Consider the following 14781-nt stretch of genomic DNA (forward strand, 5'->3'; position numbering starts at 1 on the left):
GCCATCCCATACACAAGGGATAGACTCCCAACACACCATCCCATACACAGGAGACAGACTCCCAACACACCATCCCATACACAAGGGATAGACTCCCAACACACCATCCCATACACAGGGGACAGACTCCCAACACACCATCCCATACACAGGGGACAGACTCCCAACACACCATCCCATACACAAGGGATAGACTCCCAACACGCCATCCCATACACAAGGGATAGACTCCCAACACACCATCCCATACACAGGAGACAGACTCCCAACACACCATCCCATACACAGGAGACAGACTCCCAACACACCATCCCATACACAGGGGACAGACTCCCAACACACCATCCCATACACAGGGGATAGACTCCCAACACACCATCCCATACACAGGGGACAGACTCCCAACACACCATCCCATACACAGGGGATAGACTCCCAACACACCATCCCATACACAGGGGATAGACTCCCAACACACCATCCCATACACAGGGGATAGACTCCCAACACACCATCCCATACACAGGGGACAGACTCCCAACACGCCATCCCATACACAGGGGACAGACTCCCAACACACCATCCCATACACAAGGGATAGACTCCCAACACGCCATCCCATACACAAGGGATAGACTCCCAACACACCATCCCATACACAGGAGACAGACTCCCAACACACCATCCCATACACAGGGGACAGACTCCCAACACGCCATCCCATACACAAGGGATAGACTCCCAACACACCATCCCATACACAGAGGATAGACTCCCAACACACCATCCCATACACAAGGGATAGACTCCCAACACACCATCCCATACACAGGAGACAGACTCCCAACACACCATCCCATACACAAGGGATAGACTCCCAACACACCATCCCATACACAGGGGACAGACTCCCAACACACCATCCCATACACAGGAGACAGACTCCCAACACACCATCCCATACACAAGGGATAGACTCCCAACACACCATCCCATACACAGGAGACAGACTCCCAACACACCATCCCATACACAAGGGATAGACTCCCAACACACCATCCCATACACAGGGGACAGACTCCCAACACGCCATCCCATACACAAGGGATAGACTCCCAACACACCATCCCATACACAGAGGATAGACTCCCAACACACCATCCCATACACAAGGGATAGACTCCCAACACACCATCCCATACACAGGAGACAGACTCCCAACACACCATCCCATACACAAGGGATAGACTCCCAACACACCATCCCATACACAGGGGACAGACTCCCAACACACCATCCCATACACAAGGGATAGACTCCCAACACGCCATCCCATACACAGAGGATAGACTCCCAACACACCATCCCATACACAAGGGATAGACTCCCAACACACCATCCCATACACAGGAGACAGACTCCCAACACACCATCCCATACACAAGGGATAGACTCCCAACACACCATCCCATACACAGAGGATAGACTCCCAACACACCATCCCATACACAGGGGACAGACTCCCAACACACCATCCCATACACAAGGGATAGACTCCCAACACACCATCCCATACACAAGGGATAGACTCCCAACACACCATCCCATACACAGGGGACAGACTCCCAACACACCATCCCATACACAAGGGATAGACTCCCAACACACCATCCCATACACAGAGGATAGACTCCCAACACACCATCCCATACACAAGGGATAGACTCCCAACACGCCATCCCATACACAGGAGACAGACTCCCAACACGCCATCCCATACACAAGGGATAGACTCCCAACACGCCATCCCATACACAGGAGACAGACTCCCAACACGCCATCCCATACACAGGGGACAGACTCCCAACACGTCATCCCATACACAGGGGACAGACTCCCAACACGTCATCCCATACACAGGGGACAGACTCCCAACAAGTTGACTCGCCGCGTCCCCGTTATTATATTTTGTGGTTGTCTCAGCACATTATCTATAACTCCCCCCCCCCCTCTTCCCTCTGCTTCCCCTAAAATTACCACGTTCCCGACCGCTACCCGTACGCGAGTAGGGGGGCAGTAAACCCAATCGCCCTTCCCTCCCCTCGCCCCGTGGCGACCTGGCCTAGGGCGTTCGCATTATTTAGATGACGTGGCTGCTATAAATGTCCACACGATGCTGAGCCACTAACGTTGAGCTATCACTTGTGGCGAGGTCGCTTCTGAAAATGAAGGTCGACTCAGCGGGCTTTACCTTGTGAAATAAAAAGTTTCGTTTTATTTGTCTATATTTTTTTTACGATTTTCATACATTTCCTATTCTTTGTGCTCCTAACGTTGTTTTGGTTTTAACGTTCTGGATCTGTGCCCTTCACTGTACATTCGTGAGTAAAAGAGCTTCATAGCTCATCGGATTCCTCCAGGATAAATAAATATTACAGGTAGGAACAACAGTTCCACACTGCCCACCAGGGATTATTTCTCTGTCGTGCATAGCCCTGCCCCACCAGAGCCCTCCCATTGGCTCCGGGGCGCCGACCAATGGGAGCGGTGGGTTGGGGTTGGTAGAGGGGGGTGTTAGTGGTGGGGGGGGGGGGACCACCGCGACTCGGGCCAATGAGGAGACGGACGATGTTTCATTCACAAAATGGAACTGGGTGGGAGGGGTGGAGCTGGGTGGAGAGGGGCTGGTCACTCTGTGGTGCCCTTATAAAACTCAACGTTTAACCTACACACTACACTATGCACGACACAATACACTACACTTATACAGGGAGGAACAACAGGTTCCACACTTCCCACCAGGGATTATTTGTCTGTCTGTCGTGCACGAATGCGCTGTCCAACCAAGGTCCTACCTGCCCACTCCGAAGGAACGTGTTCTGGATTCTGACCGTCATCCGCTCGTGCTTAGTAATGGGCTCTTGTTTGAAAAAAAAAAGAAAATGCCGGACAAGGAAGGGCGACGCTCACCGACGATGCTGAGGGTCTTGAGGCGGAACTCGGTGCCGTAGAGGACGACGAAGCACAGCAAGGCGTCCACCTTCCGTGCCTCGTCCTGGTACCGCTCAAAGTCGCGCGAGTTTTTCCCGGGCCTGATTTCTTTGATCTCGCGAATGTCAACTGTGCACGCGCACGGGTGGAAGGAGATAGATAAACGCAGAGCACACACACACGCACACACGTGTGAAATTAATCATTGCATATATGGTGGCTATACAAAGACAAAGATCCCCCGTATAGGCTTAACAAACTGTAGGAGCAAGTGCTGTTAGCGAGTACCTATGAAGGCCGGCACAGCACACGAGGAGGTGGGTGGCCGGCGCCACGCCCGACCGCCTTTGTCTTCCCAGTGGCGATGTTTACACAACGCACCAGGTACTCATTTGAGGCTGAGTCGACCTAGTGGAGGCCCAGGACCAGGTCAGATAATATAATCATCACTGGTGTTGGCCGTGAGCGGGAATCGAACTCGGGTCGCCGGGTTCGTAGTGCAGCGCGCTAACCGCTACACTCCCGCTCCCGCGACTGTACATGGACACACACACACACATAGACACAAAGGCAAAGATCCCCCCCTCACCAATAGCCTTAACAGACTTTTGAGGCAAGTGCTGTTCGTGAGCACCTGTGAAGGCCAACATGGCACACGAAGGGGGTGGTTGACCAGCACCACGCCCGGCTGCCTTTGTCTCCCCAGTAGTGATGTTTACATACAGTCCCAGGTACTCCTTCAAGCCGAGTCGACCTAGGGGAGGTCCAGGAATCGCTGCACTGCCGATCCCCACAAGTATATAGATACAAAGATCCTCCGTTTATCTTTAACAGACTGTTGGGGCAAGTGCTGTTAGCGAGCAGCACCTATGAAGTACACACACACAGACAGACTGACCAACAGGCCACAACCGGTACAGCTCACAGCAGCCATGCACAGCAGGGGAAGGAAACAATTCCTCACGGAGGGCCGAACAGGACACCTTTGGGCGGCCACACATCGCACACTCCGGGTGTACGGGGAACCGCAGCGGCGTGCCATTCACGCGTGACGAGTACACCAACCGCGGTCGCCCAACGCGAAAAGCGTGACCCCTGCCGTGGGAACGGGGAATTTCCACCACTGCCTCGTATCCGCCCACAAACGGGCGAGCACTGGGAGGGGGGGGTTAGACCCTCCGCGGAGACGGAACGACGAAAAGCAAGAGACAGAGCTGGATATCTGCGCCGCTTGGCCGCGAGAGACAGCCACGGGAAGGCCTTCGTCCAGCATTGGATAGCTCATGGCTGCGGGAGATGTTGACGATGACGACCACCACAACAGTGACGAAATCGGTGGGGGGGGGGGGCGGCTTGGTGGGGGAAGTGCAACTGCTCGCGCCAACCGAGGACCCCGCCCAGAACGGTGCCAACTTGGCACCAAGCTGCTGCACGGCGCAGGCCGGAGTGCGGCAGGACGGATGACGTCCGGCGCACGGCAGCGGCGGTGACCGTGGCGGCGGCGACGACGCTCGCACGCGCACACCCGCACGTCCGCACGCCACGCCACGATTTAATTTCGCGTCTGCCGTGAGCGCGAGGCAGCGGGGGCCACCGGTGCGGCCAAGCTGGGGCTGGGGGGGGGGAGAGGCGACGGACGAGGAGCGGCGAGCGAGTTACAAAGCGCACGAGCGGGCACATGACGTCCTCCATCAACAGACCACCCACAAGGCCGTGGGGGTTGGGGGGGATCCTATCGATTGCGTAAGGAATTTTTTAAAATGCCCGTGAATTTACAAATGGGATTTATCCCCTCTTTGTATAATTTGTAACTATCCTTTAATTTTTTTTCCGCTCCATTATTCTGTAGTTGGGTTCCGGTGCAAGTCTTGAGTGGGTTTACGTACAACGGAGTCGAGGTGCGATCGTTTAATTCATCTGTGGAACACCTGCTCTGTCATTTTTCCCCTCAGCTTTTTTGCCATCCATTCTGACCGCAGTTAGTCCGAATCCCGAATCGGACGGTGAAACTGTAAACGACGACACGACCCTCGCCTCCCTTCTTCACGAGTGCCCTGCTCGCCGCGGACATTCATCTCTCCGCAGACGCCCACCCAAGAACCGTCACGCGAACGCCGTGTTTACGCACGTCTGCCAAGTTCGAACAAGGGGCGCCGCGCTGGCGAGATGTTAACAGTCTCGCTTGGAACACAGAAGGTCATGGGCTCGATCCCGACCCCGACTCCTGCTGTATATTTGGAGTGTGCGTGTCTCTCTCCCGGTGGTCGTGTGGATTTTCCTCTGGGTCTTGCGTTTAGAGTCTTTGGCTGCTATGAATTTCCACGTGATACGCCACTTCGTTGAGCTATCATTTGTGGCCAGGTCGCTTCTGAAAAAGAGCTGTGCAGCTCGGTGGGTCGGAACTGGGAAAATAAAAAGAGATTAGTTTAGTTTCCTCCAGGCGCACCGGCCTCCTCACACGTGTGTATGCATGATAATCACTCGTGCGTTGGCCGAAAACTTCTTAATATGTTGAGGGCCGCAGAGCTCGCTGTGTGCCGGCTCACCGCTCACGGCATGGCTACTGCTGCCTTCACGCTCGCCTGCGATCTGGAACTCTTCCTTCCGATATTGGGAAGCGACTGGAGCTATGCGCACTGAAACTCATTGCTTTAGAGCTGCTTTTTGTTTTCTGTTTGTGGTCCTTCACCCGCACCTCCGATTAGCACGGTTGGCTATGTAGGGTGCGAAAGAAGTTCAACATACACACGTACACTCTCTCCTACTCACACCGCATCACTACTCATACTTACCCCACCAGACAAAGCCTCACTCACTCAACACGCACTCACCGATTACCACCGCAAGAGAAATCGCTCGCCCTCCACGACACTAACCATCGAACAAAGACGGTCACTGCACCGCGCGCTTTCAGGTGCACCTTCTGTGGCCGTCTGGAACTCTCTTCCTTCCGATATTAGCAAGCCACTGCAGCTATGCAGCGTTACATCACATAGATTTTAAACTCATTTCTTCAAAACTGTTTTTAGTTTTTAGTTGGTGGTCCTTCCCCCGCACCTCCAATTAGCACGGTTGGCTACGTATGGTGGAAAAAGGAATTGGACATACACACACACTGTGTGGTGGCGGCGCAGCGTTACAAGTTTAAATTATTACAAGACTAGTTTGTGCATTTTAGAATTGTGTTATTTGGTGGCAGATGGAATTTTTTTCAATATTTTATGGATTTTCTTTCATCGATTCATGCAGGATTTATAACGAAACAAAGTAAGTGTATTACAAGCCGTAAGTGGCCTCTGACAGGCGCACGTGAAAACAACGGGCTTGATTTTGCTAAGGAAATGGATATATACCGGGGCACCCCGTCCCGGAATTAACCCGGTATTCCGGGGACACGGCGTATGCAGCAGAGCAGCGAACATTCGTACCCCACCAACAGGAAGCGAGCGTCCGCATTCGAGCGGAAGGCGCACGAAGAATATACCGGGGAGAGCGCGACTACCGCAGCAACCGTCCGATAACCAAGACTCGTGGCTGCGAACAAAGGCCAGGGGATGCAGGCGGCGGTGCGTCAATTCCACAGCGGCGGCGGCAACGACATTGACGACGATGCGTCCGGTACCGCAATAAAATTCACTACGCAAAAAAACTGCACGCAGTGAACTACCTTCCAGAACCAGTAAATTATTGCCGGGCCGGGCCGGGCCAGGCCGGGCCAGTGGGGGCGGGGGTGTAGAAGAGGGGGGCGATATCATAAATATTTTCTCCAACGTGCAAAAAAAAAATCCCCGCAGAAATCCAAAGTTGCTCGCAAAAACCCCCCCACCCCACCCCACCCCCACCCCACCCCACGAAAAACAGCAAAAATGCGACGAGAATAACTCTTCCCAGCGAGTCGCGCGATCACTAAACAGAGCGCTGAACTTTTACCCTCCGTATAAACCATCGTGTGCAACTGCACGCCACGGCAATGCCACGACACGCTACAGCACGGCACGGAACGCGCGCGTATGCGTGTGTGCGCGTGTGTGCGTGTGTGCGCAACACCAGCCCACGCGCTGCCTGGGCGCAGCTTCTCCCCTAACAGGACGGACCGGCGACGCGAGTGCCAAGCGAGCGCGGCCCCGAGCGCGGGCCCAACGGGTTTGCGGGATCGTGCAAGAGAGACGGGAGCGTCGCGTCCGCGTGCGATGCGGTGCCCGTGGGAGGCAGCGTGGCGAGAGCAGGCTGCCCAAAATACGATTCTGCGGGATGACGTTTTCCTTTAAATGACGGAGCGGCGGCAAAGTGGTTAGCGCACCGCGTGATAAGCCCGGTGTGCCGTCTTCGATTTCCCGGCAAACGTCGGTGGCGGGCGATGTCTCAGCCCCGTCCTTCACCAACCCGCAATGACCATTGTGTTGAAGCACGGACAACTGGGGAGGCCTTCATCCAGCAGCGGATCGACAAAGGGCAGCCGTACACACCGCGGGTTATATAAAGTTTTTATAGTGTTGCATTACGATTTAAAACAAAACTCTTTTATTTTACCAGTGAAGGCCCACTGAGCTATGTAGCTCTTTTTCAGAAGCAACCTGCCTATCACAAATGATAGCTCAACAAAGTGGCTTATGACGTGGAAATTTATAGCAGCCAAATACTCTAAATGCGTGATGTTCATTTTAAATGTGGAGGAAAAAACCGGAGCGCCCGGAGAAAAATCCACATGACCACGGGGAGAGAGAGACACACAAACTCTAAATATACAGCAGCAGGCGTCAAGGTTGAGATAGACCCCACGACCTCCTGTATACCAGGCGAGGTAGTTAACATCCCGCCACTGGGGGATGTTAACTATCGGCACTACTACGAACTTGGTCCAACGGCGGCTCCGCTGCTGGGGGTGTGTTGGGGAGACGCACGGAACGAAAAGAAGACAGAGAAAAGTGAAGTGGAATACATTTTCCTTTAAAGAACAAAAAAAGATAACAAGAACCCACCAAGCTCCAAGAGCGGGTCGCGCTCCTGACACGAGCGGCAGGCGGCCAAATTCGTAAAACGCCGGAGTCCCAAAACGTGGGTCTCACTGGGGCACGGCGCGTTGAGGGTAAAAAAGAAAGCACAAAGATGAAGTCACCGTGGACGCCGCCACACAAGGGCCGACCCTGTTGCTTGCTTCTTTTCCCTTCCCCCACCCAAATAGATTTTTATACATTAACGCCAAATTTGAAAACTAAAATTGACGGGAAAAAAAATAACCTCCCCCCCCCACCCACCACCGTTGGAATGGAGGAAAAAAAATCCGCTCGAGAGTTTAAATAAAGTTTAACGGGGGGGGGTCTTTCTCGCACCCCCGCAAAACGCAAAAAAATAAGCAGGCCCGCTGAGCGCGAGGTATATTTCACGGTGTCGGCAGGCAGGCTGCGTAAACAAAAGCGGGCCTTTACACCCGGGAGCGGCTTGGAGAGAAAAAAAAAATCTTGGGATGTGAGCAGCAATTAAGTTTGACACTGGGCAGCATGCGAACGAACACGCGCGCGCAAGAACCACGCGCACGCGCGCACGCACGCAAACACACGCACGCACACAAGCAAGCAAGCAAAGGCCACGTGCGAGCAGACACTGGCCTCCTTTCTAGTCTGGCTGCTCCACCGGGGCGCGCGCTGTCAGCGAGCACCTATTAGCGCAGCGGTAATTGCAGCGGCGCGGCCAGAGCCGGGAATGCCTGGCTGCCTTTGTATCCGCAGCAGCAGTGTTTGTTGATGTAGCGCGGCCGGGGCACCGATGATTTCTTTAGGCCGGGGGGTCGACAAGCAAATGAACAAGAGGAGGCAATTTTTTGCGAATTCGGTAAAAAAAAGAGCCGCAATGCACGTGAGCACGAGACAGTGGTGGTCCTTAATGATTATCGTCACGAAGCCATCGTTAACGAGCCGCATGCGGCTCCGGAGCCGCAGATTGCCGACCTCTGCTGAAGGCCGAGTTGACCTAGGGGTTGGCCTTGGCCTGGTGTTGATGTAAATGAAAAAGAAAAAAATGTATCGAGGAAAGCCTCGCCAAATCTCAAGCCTCTCCTGGAGGAGGGTCCTGCCACGTTGGAGATGTTTGGCCTTTTTACAGAGAGTGCTGCTACGTGCGTGATGATCGGTCGGAATGTAACGATTAATAATTTAATCGATTAAACTTGATTGATCCCACAACTCCAATTAGCACGGTTGGCTACGTACGGTGAGAAAGAAGTTCAGCATACATAGCGATCATGATAAACGCGTCGAATTGCGCGTGCAAGAGCGGCGTTATTCAACGTTTACACAAAACTACGTGGAAACGTCGTCTTCGGGCCCAGTGCGAGAAAGGGGGAGAGAGAGACGACTGACACGGCAGACCCAAACGACAGAGACAGCACAAACGTGAGCTTTTAGACAGATGAGAGGAACAGGAATATGCGTTCTTCTTTGGAATCGTGACCAAATGACGATGTTGAAAAACAGATTCCCGCACCAGGTTTATTTTGCTGAACCGTCGTTACGTGCGCCAGTTGTTTTTATTTATTAAAACAAAACCGCGTCATTTTACAGCGCATTGTCAATCTGCTGACGGATGAAGGCCTCCACCACACACAGTGTCGATTGTTCAACCATACTTCAACACGCCAGTCAGCGCGGGTTGTCAAACAGCAGGAGAAAGTGGATGGGGGGCTGCTTGGCTTGGACAGCGCACGCCGACGACGTTCGAGAGCCAAGGCCTGAAATCAAAACTCAGGCAGCCGAGTTCAAAGCGCAGTGGCGACGCCGCGACCTGCCGGCAACGCGCCAACGCACGCCGCCCTCGACACGTGTGGAAATCAAATTGAAAACAAGCTGCACAAGTGTGCTTTCTGATCGACAGGGCGAGCGGGCAAATTAACATTTGCGTGGTTATAAACAGAGCGGGGCAGGGGGCGCGGGGCGGAGGCTTTGTATATTACGCAAAAAAAACTCCCCCCCCACCCGCCTACAAAACTTTCCATCACTGTTTACGATCTTACAGCAACAACAAAAATATGAAGGCTGACATTTCCAAGACGAGGCTGGGGGTATGTTGGCCAGAGACCACCATCGACCCGACGCACTCACCCTGCACCCATTTGCCTGCGCTGCCTCTAAATTCTTAATGCGTTCCTTAGAATACGATCCCCACCTTGGGATTTGGAGCGCGGGGGGGGGTTCGGCGGGAAGGCTCGGGGAGTGGTGGTGGGGGGGGGGGAGCGCGCGGGCAAGGGCACGGTGCAGGGGAGAGAAATTAAGTAAGGGGGAGCTGGAACGATATTGAGAGAGAAAAAAAACCATCTGAACAGTGAAGCGCACACGACGCGGGCAGCTGCCCTCCGCGCCGAACGAGCCGCCGTGGTGTTTTTAATGGACGGGAGAAAGTAAATTGGAGGGAGTGCGTTCGAAAAAGATTTGTAAAAATTTCGACGAAAAACTCTTTTCGCTCGAAATGAAAGTCGCGACGTAACGGGCGGATTGACGCAGAACTGAAAGCACGCGGGCAATTCACGCGTACGGCAACTATCAATTTCCCCATGATAAGCCACTTTATTGAGCTGCTATCATTTGTGATAGCCAGGTTGCTTCTGAAAATAGAACTCCACAGTTCAGTGGGCCTTCATACCTCGTAAAATATAAAAAAGTTTACTTTCAGTTCAGCATTCACACGTACAATTATTTCCCGAAAATATTTTTTACAAAAACGCACGAGAGAGAAGAAAAAAAATCAATGTCCGTTTTACGCAGAAAAGTCTCAACGAGCCCGAGAATTATTTTACGGAGAAATTCGCCTCGGGGTTGTTCGCCCACTTCCGTTACCGAATATCTCGTACTGGTAATAGGAAATCGGAAAGCCCGGCAAAAACCCCCCAAAGGGGAAAAGACAAAACTCGAACCGAGTTTAGATAGCTGGCTTATGCAGCCTGATGCAGACTCTACAATAAATAACGCTGTGAAACTTCAGGGAGGCTCAACCAGGATACGGGACGGGTGGAGGAGCTGGCAACCCCCTCTCTCTCTCTCCCGCGGGTCAGCCCCGCCCCGTTTTCACACAGCCACGCCCACCCAGCCACTAGCCCCCCAGCCTCGCACAGCGGTGAGTGGCCTCGCCCTTTGGGCTTTTGTTGCCCCCGCCGACTACTTATGAGGCTCCGCACATTTCTCTGCCACTCCCCCCGCCCGCACCAGACTCAGGGTAGCCCCGTCGATATCCGGGACGGAGGAACGATGACTCTGGCGCAAAAAATCCCGACACGATACCCGGCCAAACCCTGGTTGCTTTCCCGAACCTCCAAGTTACTTCCCGCCATCTCTCTGCCACGGTGCCAACGTGGCAGCGAAGACGTCGGCAACGTAAAAACACGAAGTGCAACAAACGACGGCGGCCTCCACCGTTAGCCTCCATTCCACAATAAGTCAACTAATCAACACGTTCCGTGGCCTAATTTACACACCGTTTGCATCATCCGTGTTTTCATTTGATCCGGGTCGCCTCTTCCCCCTCCCCCATCAGTAACCCCCCGATAGTTGAGCGTGGACGAACGACGGCGACCGAGCATCCGGTCATAGCCAGGAGGAGGGGACGCAAATCTCGATGCGGGAAGCGGGGAGGAAAAAAAAGTCCTTCGGCTCAGCGGACGCTCTCAGACGCCGGCGCGACCCTCCACTTACATGGCGCCCGCCCGCCCGCCCGACCCGCCCGCGCGCCCGTCCATTATGCTATCTATCTGGAGCCCGTCCCAAGTGCAGATTTATCGATGGGCCGTTCCCGCTCGTGTGGGCGAGTGTGGAAACGATATAACCCGCCGCGCGAGAGCCACGCTGGAAGCGCCAAAACGTCGTCGGCAAACGGCAGAATTTGGCGGAAAAACACGGTGAGAACGGGCAAAGCTTCGCCGCAAGATTCTTTTGGAAACCCACGCTTTTAGTTCATGATCCGCCTTCGATGATCAAACGGTTTCTCTTCTGGGACCTTTTTTTTTCCAGTATAAAAATGATGAGAAAAACAAGGATACAGCCTTTTGGCGTTGTTAACACTGGTGGTAATCGACCATAAAGAAGTCTGCTTTCTCTGGTGTAGGCCAATCGGTTTCAAAGACAATACAAGGATATTATCAGAGCATGTTTTGTTTGCATGTTTTTCCACAAGTACGTGTGGTTAATGCAGACTTGATGCCTTGCAACAGATATATCTATTTTGTGTATGAACATCCTAACACCTCGTGCTTAATTGGCAAAAAGGAGCAAAGCCTATTCTTATTTTTTCATCACTCGCTTTTCTCCAACGATCACTTTCCCACGATTGATTATAGAATTGAGGATCGCCCTGCAACATCCATCCCTTGCGCCAGGGCCCAAGCCGAGCACGCAACGCCGATCGCCGGAGGCGAGCGCAGTCGCAATCGCCGACAGAGAGGAAGCGCTCGCAGCCACAACACGACCGCCACTTCCCAACAGCCCCTGCCACAACAACCACAACAACCACAACCGGCCACAACAATCAGACATGTGTGAACCGCCATCCCCTCAGCCGCGAACAAAAATTCTCGTTTCATACGTTACCAAACCATGGGCCCTAAACCACGCGGGTAAACGAGGTGCATTTTAGCAGAGGCGCTTCAATGCCCACGCCCGCTCAAGGCGTCTTCCGTAAAATACTCAGCAGCAAAACGTTCGAAAACGCCACCCGCGTCATGGAACAGGCGACCCGGGCGTCCGTTCCCGGCCATGGTCCTGGGTGACCCCCTCCTCCCACCCCTCCCACCATAACCAACCCCCCCCCGGCACTGACGAGAGTGGTGAAGTATGGTCAAAAGCCTCCCCAACGACTGATCAAAATGCACTTTTTTTCCCCGCTTCTGGGAGGACGAGGCTCGGCGTCAAGGGCGAAAGCGTCGTCGCCGCCGCGAATGCTGCCGCTGCTGCCGCTGCTGCCGCTGTTTTATTATTGTTTCAAAGAGAATGCCTGGAAGTCGAGGCCTTTTTTTTGCCTATTTTGTAAGTCCAGTTGTTTGTTTCCCCTTCTACAATGAGAAAAAAAAACACAGCGACACCTTGGCCGGGATATCCTGCTCCGTGACGCGATTGTTTTTTGCGATGCGGTGGGGGGGGGGAGGGCATTAACGACACGCCACCCCCTCCAAACGCGAGACCTGTTCCGCGGACTCGCCGCGCATCCAGCAGCGGACGGAGAATGGCTTGCGGCGGAGGGTGGCCGCTCGGAGGAGACAACGCGGGAGCCAGCACCGCTGGAGCTGCTGGGTTCACATCCAAGCCGATGGAGATGGCTCTGTCAAGCAGAGCGGAGTTTGACGGTTACCGGCGGCTGGACGCAAAACTGAAACCTCACGAGAGAAAAAAAAAATGTTGTTTCTTCACTTAAAATTCAGCCGCTCCATCAAACACTCTGGATTAGTTTAACACGTCGGCTTTCGCGACCAATATTATCCATAAGAGGTTTAAATGGGGTTCTGTCAGTAAACAAAACGTGCCAATTAGCACACCGGTGTGTTGGAGAGTAAACCCACTACAAGATTTACAATTTGAGCACTGTGATGTTTCGCCGGTGATTACAACAACAACAACCAGCATCATCAGGTTTAACTGCCACGTGGCCAAACACTAGTGGCATGCGCTGCACCCCGAGCCTGGATATAAAAAAAAAACATTTGGCAGTGTTCATCCCGTTTTTAATCTGAAATTATAGAATTAACTCTGACACCCACAAGATTTGGCACGCGTGTTTGTGAGTGCAGCAAATTCAATATTTTTTTCATCGATAAATCAGCAGCGTCTTTACCCGCCTTAGAAAAATCCCCGACGGCTACACGGCAATCCCGGGCTTGCCGTGGCAACCGCGGACATCGTCGCAACACGCAGAGACGGTGCCGACACGTCGCCGGTACCGCCGGCGCCGCCGGCGCCACCGGTGCTGCCGCTACCGCCGCCGGCAGAGAGAATGATCGGTCGACCCGGGTGTAATTAATCCCCTTCCAACGGGTCTCGGTAGGTCACGAGTCTCACCTGCTCACCCACTCAACAACCCACTCACCAACCCACTCACCCACAATCACTTTAAATGGACTGGGCAGCTCAGGAGAGAAACCTGTAGAAGTTGGGCTTCTCTGGAAACCTACCTCACCCCCTCACTCCCCAACCCACCAACCCACTCGTCCACTCAGCTCACAATCACTCAAACACTTTGAATGGGAGTCGGGAGGTCACGAGTCAACGTGCGGAAGTGGGGCGACCCGAGTGACACCGCCGCGTGTGACTGCGGTGAAACGCCGACAGCGTCTGCTGATACGTCAGGGCTACAGAACGGGGCCACATCACCATCACGAGCCAAGGTCTATCCACTCCTGGCTACGTCGTCATCATCATCGCGTACCCCGAAACTGGATAGGCATGCGACCGCGGTGGCAGCACACGGGGAGAGGAAGAAGACCGGCTAATGCCATCGATTCGGTCACGCTCCCTGTAAAGAAAACCTCCCCCCACCACCACCCCCGACACAAACCGCAACTCTGCAGACTTTGTGCAGCGAAGGAATGAGTGCACGTTAATCATCGCCGTCATCAGCAAAGATCAATGGATGAACTTCCGGATAATGGCCCGGCCACTCCATCGTTATTCTCGTGGGTGGAGGATGTGTGCACATACATATGATGCATTTTGAACTTCTTTAGCACCGTACGTAGCCAACCGTGCCAATAGGAGGTCCGACATGTGCAGGGATATGAAATGAGCTCCCATCCCAAACAGGCTGAAATATAATACATTT

General features: G+C 53.6%; 1 protein-coding gene across 1 annotated transcript in view; it reads right to left on the reverse strand.

The window, feature by feature from the left end:
• Window positions 1–14781, reverse strand: part of LOC144949676 (1-phosphatidylinositol 4,5-bisphosphate phosphodiesterase gamma-1-like) — a 66032-nt gene that overhangs the window by 39662 nt on the left and 11589 nt on the right. The window contains exon 3 of the mRNA XM_078879680.1: window positions 2971–3120. Within this exon, the coding sequence (XP_078735806.1) occupies window positions 2971–3120 (150 nt within the window). The remainder of the gene's footprint in view (window positions 1–2970; window positions 3121–14781) is intronic.

The sequence above is a fragment of the Lampetra fluviatilis genome, chromosome 54 (genome assembly GCF_964198595.1).
Source record: "Lampetra fluviatilis chromosome 54, kcLamFluv1.1, whole genome shotgun sequence".
NCBI lineage: Eukaryota > Metazoa > Chordata > Hyperoartia > Petromyzontiformes > Petromyzontidae > Lampetra > Lampetra fluviatilis.